Source organism: Hyla sarda, chromosome 7 (genome assembly GCF_029499605.1).
Source record: "Hyla sarda isolate aHylSar1 chromosome 7, aHylSar1.hap1, whole genome shotgun sequence".
In the NCBI taxonomy this organism is placed as follows: domain Eukaryota; kingdom Metazoa; phylum Chordata; class Amphibia; order Anura; family Hylidae; genus Hyla; species Hyla sarda.
In genome coordinates this window covers 137,277,147-137,297,871 of record NC_079195.1, presented here as the reverse complement: position 1 = coordinate 137,297,871, position 20,725 = coordinate 137,277,147, and the positions used below count along the sequence as shown (strand labels likewise).

The 20,725-nt window shown below is 43.5% G+C and overlaps 1 protein-coding gene across 6 annotated transcripts in view; it reads left to right on the top strand.

Annotated features, from left to right (window-relative positions):
• WAPL (WAPL cohesin release factor) overlaps positions 1 to 20,725 on the top strand; it is a 119,340-nt gene that overhangs the window by 14,818 nt on the left and 83,797 nt on the right. For 5 of the 6 annotated variants that reach the window (XM_056530793.1, XM_056530797.1, XM_056530798.1 and 2 more), the window contains 2 exons: positions 15,202 to 15,728; positions 20,058 to 20,186. In XM_056530793.1, the coding sequence (XP_056386768.1) occupies positions 15,224 to 15,728; positions 20,058 to 20,186 (634 nt within the window). In that variant the 5' untranslated portion in view covers positions 15,202 to 15,223. The remainder of the gene's footprint in view (positions 1 to 15,201; positions 15,729 to 20,057; positions 20,187 to 20,725) is intronic. The other variant, XM_056530799.1, reaches the window with a different exon arrangement.

Below are 20,725 nucleotides of genomic sequence, written 5' to 3'. Positions count from 1 at the left end.
ATTGGTGATAGTGAAGATTGTAGAATGTCTATAAATTGACTGGTGTTTATGGCACGCAGGTTTCTGTAAGTGTACAAGGTTGGAGTGTCTGGAAGAGGATAGGAGTTACTGATAGAGCAAGAGAGAAGGTTGTGGTCAGAGAGCTCAAAAGGAGAATTAGTGAATTTAGAGACAGAGCAAAGTCTAGAGAAGATCAAGTCCAGTGTATTCCCATCCTTGTGTGTGGGAGAGTCAGTAAGCTGTGAAAGGGCAAAGGAGGAGGTTAGAGACAGAAGCCGAGAGGCAGAAGAGGAGATTGGGGTATCAATGGGAGATTAAAATCACCCATGATGAGTGTAGGTGTTTCTGAGGAAAGAAAGTGAGGGAGCCAGGTGGCAAAATGATCCAGGAACATTTGGGGAGAACCAGGAGAACGATAGAGGACTGCCACTCTGAGACAATGGGCGGAAGAGCCTGAGGGTGTGGACCTCAAAAGAGGGAAATGTGAGTGAGGGTAATGGGGGGGATGACTTGAAAAGTGCATTGTGGTGCTAGAAGCACCCCAACTCCACCACAGGGATGTGGAAATCCTATCGCCCGACGCCCGGGACAAGTAGTTTTGGGCGCCGGGCAGGTGAATTGTTTATAGATTTAGCACTGTATTGGGCTAGCAGGGACAGACCAACTTCCCCCTTATTTTTCTTTAATGCCGGTGTGAGGCGCAGGAGTGGATGCAAGTCTGCACCTCACACCGGCGCTCAGAGTGTATGGAGGGGGCGGCGGCCCCCAGCTGACCGCAGAGCCCGAGGTCGCACGTTCGCATTACATAATTGAGCCACGCTCAAAGTGCGTATATATGTGAATATATGTGCGTATATATGTGAATAAGCCCCATTTCTATTAAGTTTCCAATTTTCTTTAAAATAAATAAATTATGTACAAAAATAAACATAAGTGGTATCGCTGCATGTGGAAATGTCCAGGCTATTAAAATATAATGTTAATTAAACCTTATGGTGAACGGTGTAAATGTAAAAGAATAGTCCAGAATTGTTCATTTTTGGTCACTTCATATTAGAATTTTTTTTATGGTGATCAAAAAGTTACCTCTAGACTTTTCTGGGCTTGCCTCGGGCGTAAAAGGAGCTACAACTCTCCCTCCGCTAATAGCCTGGCATGCTGCGATCACCGTGGCCGCTATTAAACCATTAGATCACCGCTGTCTAAGTTGACAGCAGTGTCTAAAAGGATCTTATATCCATCCCTGGTGGTCTAGTGGGGTGAATCGTACTATTTTGGTCGAAATTATTTTATCTACCAGGACAAGTGGATTTTCTTGAGGGACAAGTAGATTGTGTTCCGCTTTAGTCCCTTGGACAAGTGTTTTTTTTATTTTTTTATTTCCACACCCCTGCTCCACCATGTCTGGTGTCAGATCTAGGGGTATGGGAAAAGTTAAGGTCACCATAAGATAAAGCAGTGAGAGAAGCAGTGTCAGAAGGTTGTATCCATGTTTCTGTGAGAGCCAGCAGATTAAGAGAATTAGTGAGAAATAAATCATGAATCTGGGTGAGCTTATTGCACACAGAGCGAGAGTTTAGAAGAGCGCAGTTAAAGTTTGTAGTGGTTCTGCAAGAGGCAGGTAGTGTAGAGCAAATATTAGTGAAAGGTGGGCCAGGGTTAGGAGCAATGTCCCCAGCAGCTAAAAGCAGAAGAAGGAAGGAGAGCAGACGGCTGGGTGAAGTGATGGAGCGACTTCTGTGCTGTACCATAGAATTAGGTGACTTTGGGTGGTTTATGATGGTGAGCAGTGCATGCGAGCAATACATAGGTGAGGGAAGGAGGCATGGACAGATGTATATAGAGTCTACTGGAGAAATTGGTGGGGGATAGAAGAGAAAATGTATTGCAATGATGTAAGTAATAAGTGTGTGCATGTTTGGTATTTGTTGTTTTTCCTGAAAAAGAGTGACTTATTTTTGTAGTTATAATGTTGAGTTAGTTCCCTTTTGTTCCCTTCTGGTTCAATTCTGGTATAATTCTTGATATCACACTTAAGAAGCACTTTAGATGTCAACAGACCTATTGGCTCAAATATATAGTATTAGGCTGAACCAGCAAATTGCCAGAGGATTGCTATCAGGTGTGAAAAGGGGTGGGGGAGCAATAGCGTTTGGAGAATAAAGTTAAGAAAAAATAAACAGTTTGGGATCACTCAGGGGAAATGAGTTGTGATCAAACAAAATAGAAACACATACCAAATAACAGTAATAAGTATACATGACAATGCAATGATGCAATACTGCACACATAGGGCTGCCGCTGGAAAGCCCTGTGTGTATAGTGAGCAAGGAATACGCAGCGTATTTCACCCTGCTGCCGTAAATTTTGTGCAGCGTGAAATACGCTGCGTATTCGCCAGGTGGGAACGCACCCTAAAGCAAAGTCATGTTGGTTCGATTGAGCACACAGCCTGAGGTGTCAGGTGACAGCTACTCTCCCTATGGATATAAACACTTGTGCTTACCTGATTCATGTATGAATGTAAATAAGCCAGTCTGACAGATAGTGGTAGTGTCTTCTTCCCATAGAAACCACCTACTGTATATACTCGAGTATAAGCCGAGTTTTTCAGCACGATTTTTCGTGCTGAAAACACCCCCCTCGGCTTATACTCGAGTGAACTCTCCGCCCTCAGTGGTCTTCAACCTGCGGACCTCCAGAGGTTTCAAAACTACAACTCCCAGCAAGCCCGGAGGTCCGCAGGTTGAAGACCACTGCGGCCTTCGACATCATCCAGCCCCCCCCCCCTCACCCCCTTTAGTTCTGTACTCACCTCTGCTAGGGTGCGCTGGTCCGGTGCTGCAGGACTGTCCGGTGGGGAGGTCGTCCGGTGGGATAGTGGTTCCGGGCTGCCATCTTCACCGGGGGGGCCTCTTCTCCGCGCTTTGGGCCCGGCCCCGGAATAGTCATGTTGCCTTGACGACGACGCAGAGGTACATTCATTACCAACGTCCCTCTGCATCATCGTCAAGGCAACGCCTTTATTCCAGGCCCGAAGCGCGGAGAAGCGGCCCCCCAGTGAAGATGGCAGCCTGGAACCACTATCCCACCGGACGACCTCCCCACCGGACAGTCCTGCAGCACCGGACCAGCGCACCCTAACGTCCCGCCGAGCGGAGGGGAGTACAGAACTAAAGGGGGTGAGTGGGGTCTGGATGATGTCGAAGGCCGCAGTGGTCTTCAACCTGCGGACCTCCAGAGGTTTCAAAACTACAACTCCCAGCAAGCCCGGACAGGCTTGCTGGGAGTTGTAGTTTTGAAACATCTGGAGGTCCGCAGGTTTAAGACCACTGTATCAGACATTGACAAGTGGTGATGATAAGGGGATGATGAAGGGGGGGGGGGGGGGTGGGATTATGACAAGGGGATGATGAAGGGGGGGGGTGGGATGATGACAGGGTAGTGATGATGACAGGGGTCTGGATGATGACAGGGCGGATGATGTATTTCCCACCCTAGGCTTATACTCGAGTCAATAACGTTTCCTGGGATTTTGGGGTGAAATTAGGGGCCTCGGCTAATATTCGGGTCGGCTTATACTCTAGTATATACTGTATACAGATATACACATGTAGGGAGAGCCTAGAGATCTGTTTAATCCCTGCACCATCTACTCACCAGCATGTTGTAGTTTGTTGATAGTCGGATACTCTCTGATTGTGGCAAGATGTATTATGTCTCCTCTAATAATCCTGTGACTCTACTCCCTTCATGATCAGGTTATTGTTTTCTGAATTAGATTTTTGTTCTGTGTACGTTTCTAACGTTGCTGGATACACTGTACCCTAGAAATGGCTGCTGACCAACTGTTCTTTAGGCTGCCACCTTTAGGTTCCACCAGAAATATACATGCCAGTGGGCATAATAGAAACAAACCTTATCTCCAGGAGAACAAAGGACTGGTTATGTTCAAATCCAGCATGTCCCATTCTTTACCCTAACCTTAAGGATGCACCTTTTATATATGTTAGGTTAGTGACTCACTCTGCTACCGGTGCTTTTCTTTATCCTAATGTGCCTGGGCTGCAAAAAAATATATAAAAAAATAACTCCCCTTCCTCTGTTCCCCCGTTGCACTGCCATCAGTCTTAAGGTGAGTTAAGGCTGTGTTTTTGCAGCCCGTGCCCAATAGGATTAAAAAAAAAAAGCAACACTGGTATACTCCTTTAGGTTTGTAGCCTTCTGAAGATAGCATTGCCCACCCATGAAAAGACGTGGGCTACTAAGTCAAAGGGCAGAGGGTTAATGGTAGGGTCACACGAAAACACATATTCAGCGGGTTTCCCACAGCTGAAATTCTGCTGATTTTCAGCCGTGTCCTGCATGTGCCCATACCCTAAAACTATGTGCCATGTATTGGGACTTAATGACAGCCAGGGCAATATTTATATTTCTGCTGCATTCTCCATGATATAGCTCGATACCCTGTGTTCCTTTAAAATGGCAACATATATTTAAAGGGGTACAGCATTGCACAATTTTTCCCCTCTCCCCCTCAGTGCATCTCTATGGGAGCATCGGAGATATGAGAATACTGGCCACTTTATTGACCCATCTAGCAGGGCTTTGGTTCTTCTTTTTGCCTTCAGAACCACAGCATAAATTCCACTAGGTGATGAAATTGTTCTGCAGGAATACTGGCCCATACACTCAGGATAGCTTCTCACTGTTGCTGTAAATTACATGGTGGTACTGACAAACTGCCTGTTCTACACCATTCCAGCGATTCCTTCTACGGCTAAGATCTTGGTACTGTAAAGGTCTGGGAAGCAAAGAAAACTGTCAAGTTACTTAAACCATTGTAATGTCGACTCCCACTGAAACCTATACAGGATAATAGCACTTAAACTGTGGGAGAAAGTATTCTAACTTGAAAATTAAGAGATAAGCCAAAAAAATGGGGGAGAAGATCATTTGTAAATGGGTTAGGGAGGAAGTTAGTGAGTGATTTGTAAAGGGTGAAAGGGAGATAATGAGGGGATTCTGTGTGTCTTAAGGGAAGCACTTGTGGGGTAGATTAAGAGGCTAAGAGATCACATATATACCTAGTGATGATCGCTCTGTTAATGTGAACTTTTGGAATTTGGCTAACCAACTAACTTAAAAACCAAAGAATCGGTTATAATTCACAGCAATTTTCATAATCAATTAGTTATTGATTAGTTGTTTGAGCCCTAACAAAAATATATAATGGAAAAAAAAAAAAAAAAAGAAAATACCATTCCTCTTGTTGGGCTTCATCCACACTGCTGAATCTCCACCTGGAGCTATTCCATATAATCCTCTGTCCAGAGCGTTCTGGTTTGGTGACATGTAAAAAGCCCACGCAATTAGTCAGTGGCTAAGGTAGGACTCCGCCGTGGCTGCTGGTCTGATGAGAGGGTGTGTGGCATCACCTCCCCAAACCCAGAAGCGCAGGACAGCTGTTAAGCCAGTGTTTTATGTGTTTACTTACCCGCTTCCGGACCAGACGTTAAACAGAACGTAATGGTCTGATCATTTTCAAAGTACCAAAGAAGTATCATGTAGTCTGGTCTCACAATTTGCAATCATGATGTGGGTGAAACTGGTCTGGCATGTTGTTTTACGGCATATCACTGCACCAAGTGAAAGCAGCCTCACCCTTAAAGGAGAAAAATTGTAACCAGCTAGGGATGCAAAAATGGCAAAATGCATTTTACCTACATTGCCAATTCCAGCTCTGGCCTACCCTAGAACCTTCTTCCCCCCTAATGTGTTTTCCAAGAGAAAATTGGAAAGTGCATGTTAAAACTTAACCTTTACTATTTGCATATAAAATACACCACAATAGTGAGCCCAGTGAAAACGTGGCACTAGTTAGTGCCTCTTGCACTATACTAGTATTGTGTACCAATAACGTAAAAAAAACGCCCAACGCATTTCTACTGCATATAGCAGTTTCCTCAGGGGCTAAGAAGCGTCGGTACCTCAGTACAAGACAAAGTTTTATGTCTAAAGTTAAAATATCATGTAAACATGGGTCCCACTACACAGGCTATTAAATACAATAGTTATGCAGTTAGACACAGAGTGTAACCTGATGTACAAATTAGCTCATCACAAGACTCCCACATCATCAGAAGGCACCTGTAAATGAAGAAAAAGCAGAATACACTCCATCAGGATACCGTATTGGTTCATATATGCGCAATAGCAGGCACACAATCTGGACCTACCTAGCCTTCTCCTGCAATGCCTAGGAAGAAAGACACAAAGATATATCCAATATTAGGACATTTGTCCATTTGTATTGCCTGTGGAGAAAGCGATATAGCAATTGGCTAGCTACTCACGTTTATGGAGTCTTAATTGGACAAGCGGGGGACCGAGTGCACCTGCAGTGGCAGGGAGCCTAACTCGGGCTACTAGCGCTCTGTCCGCTGATCACCAGCGTCTGGATTATATCCGGAACGCCGGGGATCATGTGACCGCTTCTCCGGTCAGCTGATCAAACCGGAAGTGCGTCAGCGGCACTGCCGATAACCGGAAGTGCCCGTGGAACGCAAACGGGGACCGCGCTTGCGCAGTAAGCTCCCCCATGCGTTCCAATTTGAGTTTATATTCTCTGTGCAGGGCTGTGAAGTCGGAGTCGAGGAGTCGGACGAAATTTTGGGTACCTGGAGTCGGCAAACAGTGCACCGACTAAGACTCCTACTAAATTTAGATTGGAATAAAAAAAAAAAGCAAGTTTAAATGTCCAATTCACAAAAAGTTATAATTAATGAATTCTCTACTATAAGAATAAAGATCAATGCATGCAGTGCCTCATGGAACCGCAAAACGAACACGTTAAGTGACCGTGAAGAAGCATGCTTTTCATGTGCTTTACTATTTGGCACACAACGCACAATTAGGAGCGGCAATACTGATACTTTCCATAGTGTTGTTTTCTGCTGTTACAGGGAACCCATGGGTAACCTAGCCTCTCACTGATAAGGGATTAAGGAAATATGTTTTTTGCAGCACTAGAGACACTTGTATAAGTGAAGGGAATGGAGGGTCAATAGTTCAAGACTGAAGCTGTAAACCATTGGAAAAACTGCTGCCATTCAGCTAAGGCTATAAAAACTTGTACACTTACTTGATTGTTAGCTTAACCCCTTAAGAACGCAGGACGTAAATGTACGTCCTGGCGCGGTGGTACTTAATGCACCAGGACGTACATTTACGTCCTGTACATAACCGCGGGCATCGGAGCGATGCCCATGTAATGCGCGGCTAATCCCGGCTGCTAATCGCAGCCAGGGACCCGCCGGCAATGGCCGACACCTACGATCTCGCGGGCGTCCGCCATTAACCCCTCAGATGTCGGGATCAATACAGATCCCGGCATCTGTGGCAGTACACGATTTCAATGAATGATCTGATCGCCCGCAGCGCTGCTGCGGGGATCCGATCATTCAGAACGCCGCACGGAGGTCCCCTCACCTGCCTCTGTCCGGCTCCCGGCGTCTTCTGGTCTGAGATCGAGCAGAGCAGAAGATAACCGATAAAACTGATCTGTTCTATGTCCTATACATAGAACAGATCAGTATTAGCAATCATGGTATTGCTATGAATAGTCCCCTATGGGGACTATTCAAGTGTAAAAATTTAAAGTAAAAAAAATTGTGAAAAATCCCCTCCCCCAATAAAAAAGTAAAACGTCCGTTTTTTCCTATTTTACCCCCAAAAAGCATAAAAAATAAATTTAATAGACATATTTGGTATTGCCGCGTGCGTAAATGTCCAAATTTTAAAATAAAATGTTAATGATCCCGTACAGTGAACGTAAAAAAAAGTCCAAAATTGCTACTTATAAAAAATGTATTCAGTTTTTTTATATGCAAATGTGGTATCAAGAAAATGTACAGATCATGGCGCAAAAAATGAGCCCTCATACCGCCGTTTATACGGAAAAATGAAAAAGTTATAGGTCATCAAAATAAAGGGATTATAAACGTACTAATTTGGTTAAAAAGTTTGTGATTTTATTTTTAAGTGCAACAATAATAGAAAAGTATGTAATAATGGGTATCATTTTAATCGTATTGACCCTCAGAATAAAGAACACATGTCATTTTTACCATAAATTGTACGGCGTGAAAACGAAACCTTCCAAAATTAGCAAAATTGTGTTTTTCTTTTTAATTTCCCCACAAAATAAGTGTTTTTTGGCTGCGCCATACATTTTATGATATATTGAGTGATGTCATTACAAAGGACAACTGGTCGCGCAAAAAATAAACCCTCATACTAGTCTGTGGATGAAAATATAAAAGAGTTATGATTTTTAGAAGGCGAGGAGGAAAAAAATAAAAGGAAAAATTTAATTGTCTGAGTCCTTAAGGCCAAAATGGGCTGAGTCCTTAAGGGGTTAAAGGGGTACGCCGCCCCTAGACATCACGAGGGGCGGAGCCGTGATGTTGTGATGCTCCGACCGCTGTATCGCCCGTCATTACGCACAAAGAGAACTGACATCTTATCCCCTATCCTTTAGAAAGGGGATAAGATGTTAGATCGCCTGGGTCCTGCTGCTGGGGACCCCCGGGATTGCCGCTGCGGCACCGCACACTCATTACTGCACAGAGCGAGCGAGTAATGACGGGTGATACAGGGGCCGGAGCATCGTTACATCATATATAAATAAATATTTTCTTCTCTGCGCCATTTACCTTGTGGTTGAGGTAACATGTTAGTTTTATACTTTAGGCCGCCTGATTACAGCGATACCAGATTTGTATCATTTACGTCATGTTTTACTAATTCTGAACTTTTTCAAATTTTTTTTAATTGCCATTTTTTTAACCCCTCTAGCTTTATTTTTTTTCCGCATACCAGGCTGTATGAGGGCTCATTTTTTGCGCCATAATCAGTTTTTTGTATCTGTACCATTTTGGTATTGAGCTGACTTTTTAATCACCTTTAACTTTTTTTTCTGGGATATTATAAAAATTGCAAATCTGTGGTTTGGTGGTATTTTACATTTACCGTATGGGATACTTAATGTTATATTTTAATAGGTTGTACAATTACGCACTAAGCGATACCAAATATGTTTATTTTTATTATGTTTACATGTTTTTATATAGGAAAAGGGGGTGATTTGAACTTTTAACATGGAAGGGGTTAATGCAGCGGTCTTCAAACTGGCCCTCCAGATGTTGAAAAACTACAACTCCCAGCAAGCCCGGACAGCCAACGGCTATCCTGGCATGCTGGGAATTGTAGTTTTGTAACATCTGGAGGGGCACAGTTTGAAGACCACTGGGTTAATGTGTCTTTCAAACTTTTATTAAAACTTTTATTTATAATTTTTTTTTTTTTTTTTACACTTTATTAGACTTATGAGGAATCATTAGATTCCTCAGACAGATGAATAGATTCTATTGAACTCTATTAATCTGTGTGCTCTGTGATCCATTGATAGAGCCTGGTCCAGCCAGGATCTATCAATGACACAGCCGGGACAGGAGGAAGCAGAGGAAAGTCCTCTGGCTACCTGCATAGTGATCTAGCCCACCATGGAGCATTCACATGTCCCTTTAGACGCTGCTGTCAGCTTTGACGGCGGCGATCTAAAGGGTTAATAGCCAGCCGCGGCGATCGCCGCATGCTGGCTATTAGCAGCGCCCCCCGGCTACTGAGAACAGCCGGGGGCTGCAGAGTACGGAGCGGGCAGCAATCCCGAGCCCGCTCCATACTCCCCTGTGAGTGCCGCATACAGTCTCCCCGTGCAGACGTGCGGGGAGCGAAGGCAGAGGACGCAGGTCTGCACGGAGAGAAATAAGCCACGCCCCCTCATCCAATACACAGCTGCTCATCTCCCCTGCTCTGCTTCGGAGGACACAGGCTGCAGAGTATGGAGCGGGCAGGAGTCGGGAGCCCGCTCCATACAGACTGCAGATCGCCTCCGTACTTGTCAGGTCCGGCCCTGCTTGCCCGAAGCCGGGCTAAGGGCCGGACAAATTAACCTGCCAGGCGCCCAACTGCTAGTCCCGGGCGTCGGGTGATAGGAATTCCACATCCCTGATCACGGCCCGCCCCCTGAATACAAGTCTATGGGAAGGGGCGTGGGGGTCATCACACCCCCTGCCATAGACTTGCATTAAGGGGGCGGGCCGTGATATCACGAGGGGTGTAGCCATGAAGTCACGCAGCTCCATCCCCTGTATAGTCCATCATTACGCACAGAGCGAACTCTCTGTGTAGTAATGAAAGTGCGGGGCCGCAGTGGCGATCCCGGGGGTCCCCAGCAGCAGGACCCCGGGGATCTGACATCTTATCCCCTATTCTTTGGATAGGGGATAAGATGTCTAGGGGCGGAGTACCCATTTTAAACTTGACTGTGGGATTCTACTAGTGAAATCATGTTTTATAATAAATGCACCTTCCTGGATCCTCCCACTGCCCTATCTTCAGCAGCAGATCAGCACACAAACTGTTCAATACAGTAGACTGTTGGCTTCCCAGCCAGTAGTCCTGTGGTAATGACGTGTATGTTGCCTTTCTTTCCTTCAAGGAATGTATAAAATACATTCACATATTAATACAGAGGAGTCGGAAGCACAGAAAACTCCGGAGTCTGAGTTGGAATCGGAGTCGGAACATTTATCTACCGACTCCACAGCCCTGTTGATGTGTACCTGAGTGTCTGGGTTAACCCCACCCACCAGAGGTGATTGGTTAAACTCTGATAATGCTCGTAACTAAGCATAAAGAAAGAATAATGAATGTGATTCCGGCTGGTAAGTAAAAACAAAGTAACTGGCATACTATAATAGGAACAAATAGGCACACTCAGGTACACATCAGAGAATATAAACTCAAATTGGAACGCATGGGGGAGCATATTGCGCAAGAGCGGTCCCCCTGTTTGTGTTCCACGGGCACTTCCGGTTATTGGCAGTGCCGCTGACGTACTTCCGGTTTGATCAGCTGACCGGAGAAGCGGTCACATGATCCCCGGCGTTCCGGATATAATCCGGACGCCGGCGATCAGCGGACAGAGCGCTAGTAGCCTGAGTTAGGCTCCCTGCCACTGCAGGTGCGCTCGGTCCCCCGCTTGTCCAATTAAGACTCCATAAACGTGAGTAGCTAGCCGATGGCTAAATCGCTTTCTCCACAGGCAATACAAATGGACAAATGTCCTAATATTGGATATATCTTTATGAACCAATACGGTATCCTGATGGAGTGTATTCTGCTTTTTCTTCATTTACAGGTGCCTTCTGATGATGTGGGAGTCTTTTGATGAGCTAATTTGTACATCAGCTTACACTCTGTGTCTAATTGCATAACTATTGTATTTAACCCCTTAAGGACTTAGCCCTTTTTCACCTTAAGGACTCGGACGTTTTTTGCAATTCTGACCACTGTCACTTTAAACATTAATAACTCTGGAATGCTTTTAGTTATCATTCTGATTCCGAGATTGTTTTTTCGTGACATATTCTACTTTAGCATAGTGGTAAAATTTTGTGGTAACTTGCATCCTTTCTTGGTGAAAAATCCCAAAATTTGATGAAAAATTTGAAAATTTAGCATTTTTCTAACTTTGAAGCCCTCTGCTTGTAAGGAAAATGGATATTCCAAATATATATATATTTTTTTTATTCACATTTCCAATATGTCTACTTTATGTTTGCATCATAAAATTGACATGTTTTTACTTTTGGAAGACACCAGAGGGCTTCAAAGTTCAGCAGCAATTTTCCAATTTTTCACAAAATTTTGAAGGGACCACTTCAGGTTTGAAGTGGATTTGAAGGGTCTTCATATTAGAAATACCCCACAAATTACCCCATTATAAAAACTACACCCTCCAAAGTATTCAAAATGACATTCCGTCAGCGTTTTTACCCTTTAGGTGTTTCACAGGAATAGCAGCAAAGTGAAGGAGAAAATTCACAATCTTCATTTTTTACACTCTCATATTCTTGTAGACCCAATTTTTGAATTTTTACAAGGGGTAAAAGAAGAAAATGTATACTTAAATTTGTAGCCCAATTTCTCTTGAGTAAGGACATACTTCATATGTCTATGTAAAGTGATCGGCGGGCGCAGTAGAGTGCTCAGAAGCAAAGGAGCGACAAGGGGATTTTGGAGAGTACGTTTTTCTGAAATGGTTTTTGAGGGGCATGTTGCAATTAAGAAGCCCCTATGGTGCCAGAACAGCAAAAAAAAACACATGACATACCATTTTGTAAACTAGACCCCTTGAGGAACGTAACAAGGAATAAAGTGAGCCTTGATACCCCACAGGTGTTTCACGACTTTTGCATACGTAAAAAAATAAATAAAAAAATTTCACTAAAATGTTTCCCCCCAAATTTCACACTTTTGCAAGGGTTAATAGCAGAAAATACCCCCAAAATTTGTAACCCCATCTCTTCTAAGTATTGGCCTGAAGTGCACTAAGGGCGAACTACAATGCTCAGAAGAGGAGTCATATTTGGCTTTTTGAGACCAAATTTGCTCGGGGGGCATGTCACATTTAGGAAGCCCCTATGGTGCCAGGACAGCAAAAAAAGAACACATGGCCTCCCATTTTGGAAACTAGACCCCTCGGTGAACGTAACAAGGGTTTAAGTGAACCTTTATACCCCACAGGTGTTTCACAACTTTTGCATATGTAAAAAAACAATTTTTTTTTTTTTTACTAAAATGCTTGTTTTCCCAAAAATGTTACATTTTTAAAAAGGGTAAAAGCAGAAAATACCCCCCAAAATTTGTAAAACAATTTCTCCCGAGTACGGCGATACCCCGTATGTGACCCTAAACTGTTGCCTTGAAATGAGACAGGGCTCCAAAGTGAGAGCGCCATGCGCATTTGAGGCCTAAATTAGGGATTGCATAGGGGTGGACATAGGGGTATTCTACGCCGGTGATTGTCAAACAGGGTGCCTCCTGCTGTTGTAAAACTCCCAGCATGCTTGGACAGTCAACGGCTGTCCGGCAATACTGGGAGTAGTTGTTTTGCAACAGCTGGAGGCTCCGTTTTGGAAACAGTGGCGTACCAGACGTTTTTCATTTTTATTGGGGAGGGGGGCTGTGTAGGGATATGTGTATATGTAGTATTTTTTACTTTTTATTTTATTGTGTGTTAGTGTAGTGTAGTGTTTTTAGGGTACAGTCGCACGGGCGTGGGTTCACAGAAGTTTCTCGCTGGCAGTTTGAGCAGAAAATTTGCCGCAGCTCAAACTTGCAGCCGGATACTTACTGTAAACCTCCGCCCATGTGAGTGTACCCTGTACGTTCACATTGGGGCGGGGGGACATCCAGCTGTTGCAAAACAACAACTCCCAGCATGCGCTGACAGACTGTACATGCTGAGAGTTTGTTTTGCAACAGCTGTAGGCACACTGGTTATGTATCACTGAGTTTGTGAACTTACTCAGTGTTTCACAACCAGTGTGCCTCCAGCTGTTGCAAAACTACAACTCCCAGCATATACGGTGCATGCTGGGAGTTGTAGTTTGCAACAGCTGGAGGCACACCGGTTGTGAAACAGAGTTAGATTAAAAAAAAAAAAACTGAGTTTCACAACCAGTGTGCCTTCAGCTGTTGCAAAACTACAACTCTCAGCAGTCACCGACAGCCAATGGGCATGCTGGGAGTTGTAGTTATGCAACCAGCAGCTGCACCACTACAACTCCCAGCATGCACTTTAGCTGGTTTTGCAAGCTGGGAGTTGTAGTTATACAACAGCTGAAGGTACACTTTTCCATGGAAAAAATGTGTCTCCAGCTGTTGCAAAACTATAAGTCCCAGCTCTCCCATAAGGGAATGCTGGGAGTTGTGGTGGTCTGCCTCCTGCTGTTGCATAACTACAGCTCCCAGCATGCCCTTTTTGCATGCTGGGAGCTGTTGCTAAGCAACAGCAGGAGGCTGTCACTCACCTCCCGCTGCTGCTCCGCTGCAGGTCAGTCCCTCGCCGCGGCAGTCGCTCCTGGGGCCCCGATCCCAACAGGGACACCGGGGATCGGGGTCCCCAGCACCCGGTGTCGTCTTCCCGCTCACGTCCTCCGGAAGAGGGGCGGAGCGGGTTGCGGGAGTGACACCCGCAGCACGCGCCCTGATTAGTCGGCCGGTAAACCGGCCGACGAATCATGGCGATCGTGAGGTGGCACCAGTGCCACCTCACCCCTGCTGGCTCTGGCTGTTCGGGGCCGTCAGAGACGGCCCCGATCAGCCAGTGTTTCCGGGTCACTGGAGACCCGATTGACCCGGAATCGCCGCAGATCGCTGGACTGGACATTGGGCATAATGACCCCCCCCCTGGGCGATATGCCGGGATGCCTGCTGAACGATTTCGGCAGGCATCCGGCTCCGGTCCCCAACCGGCTAGTGGTGGGGACCGGAATTCCCATGGGCGTATGGATACGCCCTGCGTCCTTAAGGACTCGGAATGCAGGGCGTATCCATAAGAGGTTAATAGCCTGTGTACTGGGACCCATGTTTACATGATATTTTAACTTTAGACATAAAACTTTGTCTTGTACTGATGTACCGACGCTTCTTAGCCCCTGAGGAAACTGCTATACGCAGTAGAAACGCGTTCGGCGTTTTTTGATGTTATTGGTACACAATACTAGTATAGTGCAAGAGGCACTAACTAGTGTCACATTTTCACTGGGTTCACTATTGTGGTGTATTTTATATGCAAATAGTAAAGGTTACGTTTTAACATGCACTTCCCAATTTTCTTTTGGTAATAATAATTGCTGGGAACCTTGTATGATCCAGTTCCCTCTGTGTGGTCTTATATTACACAGTTTAGTTGTCTGTGTTTTCCCTTCTCTTCTGGTGACCTTTTGAACACACTGCAGTTTGAATGATCAGCAGCAATGTGTTCAGAACATCATCAGAAGTCTGAGTACGTCACACCAATGTTCATTCATGGCTGTGAACTTACAAAGAGAAGACTTTCCTTCCTTCAGTTACCGTACTTTTGAGAGAAAAGCCTTGATTCTAGGCTCATGATTGATAGATATTGGGATTATGTATTCACTACTGGTCTTAAAAAATATACATGCGTCTAGTATTTATGCAGCTTGTCTACATGATGTGGCCAATATAGCTTTGCATAATCTTCATTTATTTTTCTTATTCTAAGTTTTAACGTTGATATTTATATATGTTTTTTTTTTATCACAGAGAATATGAAACAGGCTTCAACATGACATCCAGATTTGGGAAAACGTACAGCCGCAAGGGTGGGAATGGAAGCTCTAAGTTCGATGAAGTGTTCTCCAATAAACGAACCACTCTTAGTACAAAATGGGGAGAGACCACATTTGTGGCCAAAGTAGGACAGAAGAGACAGAATCACAAATCAGATGTTGCAGACCTCCCAAAGCGAACCAAAGTTGACGATGATGATGACATGGCGGAGGATCCATTTGGATTTGATAGTGATGAAGAGTCAAAGCCAGTGTCATCGAAAAATATCTCTCAGCCCAAGAGCGTCACTCAACAATCCTCAGAACGCTTGGGTGCAACAGGCTCAGAGAATGTCACCCCTGTGTTAGATGCTAATAACAGAACAGATCATCCTTCAGAATCCACAGTGTCATACAAACATCTTTCATTTGACAGTACATTACATGGACTGAAAGAGAAAAATTCTAACAAAATCACTGAAGATAATAAACATCTTAGTTCACCTAAGAAAACGGTCACAGGTACAAGTATTGGACAGTTTTTTTTAAGTCTTTGTTAAAATATATGTAAAAACTTTCCAAATAGGAGTCCTATAGAATTGCCTTGTTGCTTAAAGGGGTTGTTAAAAAAGCCTTACAGCTTATGAATCAACAGAAGCATTACATGATGCTTTATCTTTGGCACCCGTAAAAAAACGTTAAAATACCTTGGCTTTGTTGATTTTTAATCCTAGAAGGCACAGGGCGTACATTTATACCCTGTGCCTGCTATGAAGTGAACTCGAGAGCTGAGCTCACTTCAAAGCTGGTGAGTAATGGCAGTCCGGACTCGCCACTAATGCTCGGAATTAACGATCACGCCAATGCCCGGAATTAACCCTCAGTCGATCGCTGGATCCAAAATTGGTAAAATACAGTTTCCTGTCAGTTGTGATCACCTGAATTGTACGTAATAGTTCCCTATAGGGACAAAAAATAGTGAATAAAATGTATTAAAAAAATAAATTGAAAAAGCCCTTCCTCTAAAAGGTTGAAATCACCCCCTTTTTTTTCCCCATTTTTCAAATAAAATATTGTAAACAAAAAATTAACATAAACATATTTGCTATCGCCATGTGCGAAAATTTCGGCATATGAAAATAAAACTTTAAACCGCATGGTGAGCAGCGTAACTAAAAATAAAAGCGTGTTATGGGTCAATTTTAATAAAAAAAAAACACTCTAAAGTGGTGCACATCTTTTCATGAAAATACAGTTACATTTATTGCACCTGATGCAACATACAAGGAAACTCTCTAAAACCAATTTAATAAATAAAAACTCCACATGGGATGGGACCTTGAACCCATTCTAGGGGCACTCTAACCTCAATATTGTGTGTTCAACTACCCCCAATAAAACTGGCTACAAATGTGAATCCATATAAGACTGGGTTCACACTACGTTTTTGCCATACTGTTTTCAATCCGTTTTTCTAAAGAAAACCGTATGGCATAAAAACGGATGGAACAGTATGGAAAAAAGTAAACCGTATGCGTTTTTAAACAGTATACTGTTTTTAAAAGTGCATACAGTTCCGTCAGTTTTTATAGAAAAACAACCCATAAGTTTTTAAAAATTTTGTCCAATTTTAATGGGAGGGGTCTTGGGTGTGGACTTTAGGATTCAAATGTGCATGTGCAACGTAAAAACGTATACGTTTTTCCTGTATGGAACCGTATACATGTGCGTTTCCCATTGACGTCCATGTTAAAAAAAAAAAAACTTATGCGGTTGCAGTACGGTTTTTAAACCGGAGACAAAATTGTGGTCAACCACTGTTTTGACTCCGGTTTAAAAACCGTAACTGCAGCCGCATACTTTTTTTTTTAACATGGACATCAATGACAAACGCACATGTATACTGTTCCCTATGGGAAAAACGTATACGTTTTTACTCTGCACATGCGCATTTGAATCCTAAAGTCCCCACCCAAGACCCCTCCCATTAAAAATGGACAAAATTTTCAAAAACGTATGTTTTTTTGTTTTTTTTTTATAGAAACTGACAGAACTGTATGCACTTTTAAAAACAGTATACTCTTTTGTAAAAACGCATACGGTTTACTTTTTTCCATACTGTTCCATCCGTTTTTTTGCCATACAAAAATCCATTCTTTACAAAAACGGATTGAAAACAGTATGGCAAAAACGTAGTGTGAACCCAGCCTAACAAATTTCCTGATCAGTGTTACTAAGTCTCATTAGCATACAGGGCTTTGGAGTCGGTAGCTAAATGTTCCGACTCCGCAGTTTTTTGTACTTCCGACTCCTCTGTATTAATATGCAAATGTATTTTATACATTCCTTGAAAGAGGTAGTTGGGCAGAAGCTGCTGCCTTCTCCTTTTTGTGTTCTGATCTTCTGCTGAAGATAGGGCAGTGGGAGGATCCAGGAAGGGGCATTTATTATAAAACATGATTTCCCTAGTAGAATTCCATAGTCATGTTTCAAGTTTAAGCTAACAATCAAGTTTACTAGTTTTTATAGCCTTAGCTGAATGACAGCAGTTTTTCCAATGGTTTACAGCTTCAGTCTTGAACTATTGACCCTCCATTCCCTTCACATATACAAGTGTCTCTAGTCCTGCAAAAAAACATTATCAGTGAGAGGCTAGGTTACCCATGGGTTCTCTTAACAGCAGAACACAACACTATGGAAAGTATAAGTATTGCCGCTCCTAATTGTGCATTGCATGTTATACAGTGAAGCACATGAAAAGCATGCTTCTTCACGGTCACTTAACGTGTTCGTTTTGCTGTTGCGTGAGGCACTGCATGCATCGGTCTTTATTCTTACAGTAGAGAAGTCATCAATTATAACTTTTTTGTGAATTGGGACATTTAAACTTGCTTTTTTAAAATTCCAATCTAAATTTAATAGGAGTCTGAACTGGTGCATTGTACCCAAAATTTTGTCAAACTCTGACTCCATAGCACTGTTAGCATATAGCCTACAACCTCAGATACAGTGTATCTAAAGTCATAGACATCAAATCAGATGGGGGAGCTCAAGGAATGTGCAGAGGGGTGACTGCCAGACTGTGAAACTATATGCGTTCCGTTGCCTTGAGACTATTTTTATTAGACTTTTTGATCTCTTTATTTTTTTCTGCTATATAAAGTGACCAGAAATCAGCAGTTCTGGACTTGGTATTTACGTTTATGCAATTTACTTTTTTACTCTACTTCAACGTGCGTGCGTGTGTGTGTGTGTATATAATATAATATTTATATATCTCTCATAAATACACATACAGCAGAATCTCCCAATAGCGGACACTCACGGGGAATAAAAGTGTCTGCTATTAAGAGATGTCCTCTATTGCAGCATCTAAGGCACTGTCGGGTAAAAAAAAACTTTTATGTTGTATATTTTGGCAAAACAACTGTTTTTCTAAACTAGTTTACTTTAAAAATGTTTACATTTTATTAAACTGCCTTTGAAAATACTACCACTAGGGGTCCCCATACCTCCTGGGACACCGAGTCCTACAGCAGCTTGAGCGTGTCTAAGGGTCATGGACACGAGATGGCTGACAAGGCTGCAGGAAGAACACAGCTTAAATCAACACTGCTATAACAGAGTTTTACCAAACATGTGCCTCCAGCTGTTGCAAAACTACAATGCCAAGCATTCCTGGACAGTCATAGGATGTCTGGGCATGCAGGAAGTTGTAGTTTTGCAAAAGCTGTAGGCACACAGCTTAAAGGACAACTGCAGCGGAATTACACTTATCCCCTATCTACAGGATAAGGGATAAGTGTTTGATCGCGGGTGGTCCGACCGCTGGGACCCCCCTCGATCTCCCTAACGGGGCGCAATAGCGCCCATGGTGACGTAGCGTCAACCTAGAGGTCGATGGTGACGCCCAGTCTCCTCCCCGTCCCCATACAGTTCTATGGGGGATGCGGGGAGGCACAAATGCTGCCTCCCCGCCCCTCTCCCATAGAGATGTATGGAGGAGGCGTGCCGGCCGCAACATCATGCTGCAGCTGACACGCCCCCTGCACGGGAGAGCCGCGGCCCCGTACAGGAGATCGCTGGGGGCCCCAGCGTTCGGAACCCCCGCGATCAAACATTTATCCCCTATCTTGAGGATAGGGGATAAGTGTTTGTACCGCTGCAGATGTCCTTTAAGGCAGCACTGCTGTAAAAAAAAAGCTATCCAAACATTGTGCCAGCATTACAGGACTCCAGGATGTAACACATGACTAACAGGAAGATATAAGTTATACACTCACCATATTGTCTTTGGTGGTAGAGTACAGGCAATCTCCAATAATCATTGTATGTGTGTGTACAGCATAAAACCAGAGAGGAAAGGGTTACAGAAAGGGGCTGACAGGCTCACTCAGAGCATTGAGTCAGCAGGCGGAGGAGTCATCACAGTGCAGACAAGAGGACACAACCGCTCCATATTACAAGATGGAAAATATGTTGTGCAGCTGTAATATGCTATTTTATTAGTGAAAAAGGGTGATAGAGACATAAAAATAACATATACATTTTCAGGACGAGGTACAGAGTAACATATAACAATTTATTTTTTTGGATCTGACAGGTACGCCTGATAGCAGCTGGGACCAACCCAGTATGAATTACGCCCAACACCTGAGCGCATTTCATATGCTTTGAGCATTTTGACATTTTGTCTTCTAGAGGTTAAAGAGTAGCTCTCATAAAAAATGTTATGTTTCTCAGTAATTTCTGTGTGTCTAGCGCGTATATTTCTCTCATATACCTTTTTATCTGTTGGTCACTTGAATTTTCATCTTGTAATTTTCTGTCACCCCTCCTCTATGTTTTCAGACAGGAGTCTAATAGGACTAGCCCCACCCTCTCTTGCTGGACTTTGCCCAAGCCTTTGCTACAGCTTGGACAAAGATGATGCTGCAGCCATACCGGTTTATATTCTGGATGGTATGGTGACCCCTAGTGGTGTGTTTTTATTTATTTATTTTTTTTTTTAAAGCCATGATTTCTATAAAAAGAAGAAATTTATAAAGTTATATTTGAAAAATTTGTGTTGCCAAGATGTACAACATATAAAATATTTTTTTTTATCTGACAGTGTCATAAAGTGTCTAAAGCTGTAAGATAAACTGCAGCACTCTCACCTCGCCCTGTCCACAGTAGATGCTCTGGTCCCCCCCCCCCCAAGTTGTGCCCCTCTTATACTTTATAATAAGAAACATGCTTTCCCTGCTATTGCCACACTTGTTAGAGCAATCCCCAGTTAACAGGACGCACTCCACTAATTTGTATGGGAGCACCAAAGATGATATAGTACATAACTCGGGCATCGCTGACGCACCCATACAAATAAATAGAGCCTTTTCCAACTACAGTATGCACGTGCTCTCAGAACTGAGGCCCGGTCTATCCATGTTAAGATCATTTTCACTCGACAACGCCTTAAGGACCCGGGGATTTTCCGTTTTTGCATTTTCATTTTTTCCTCCTTACCTTTAAAAAAT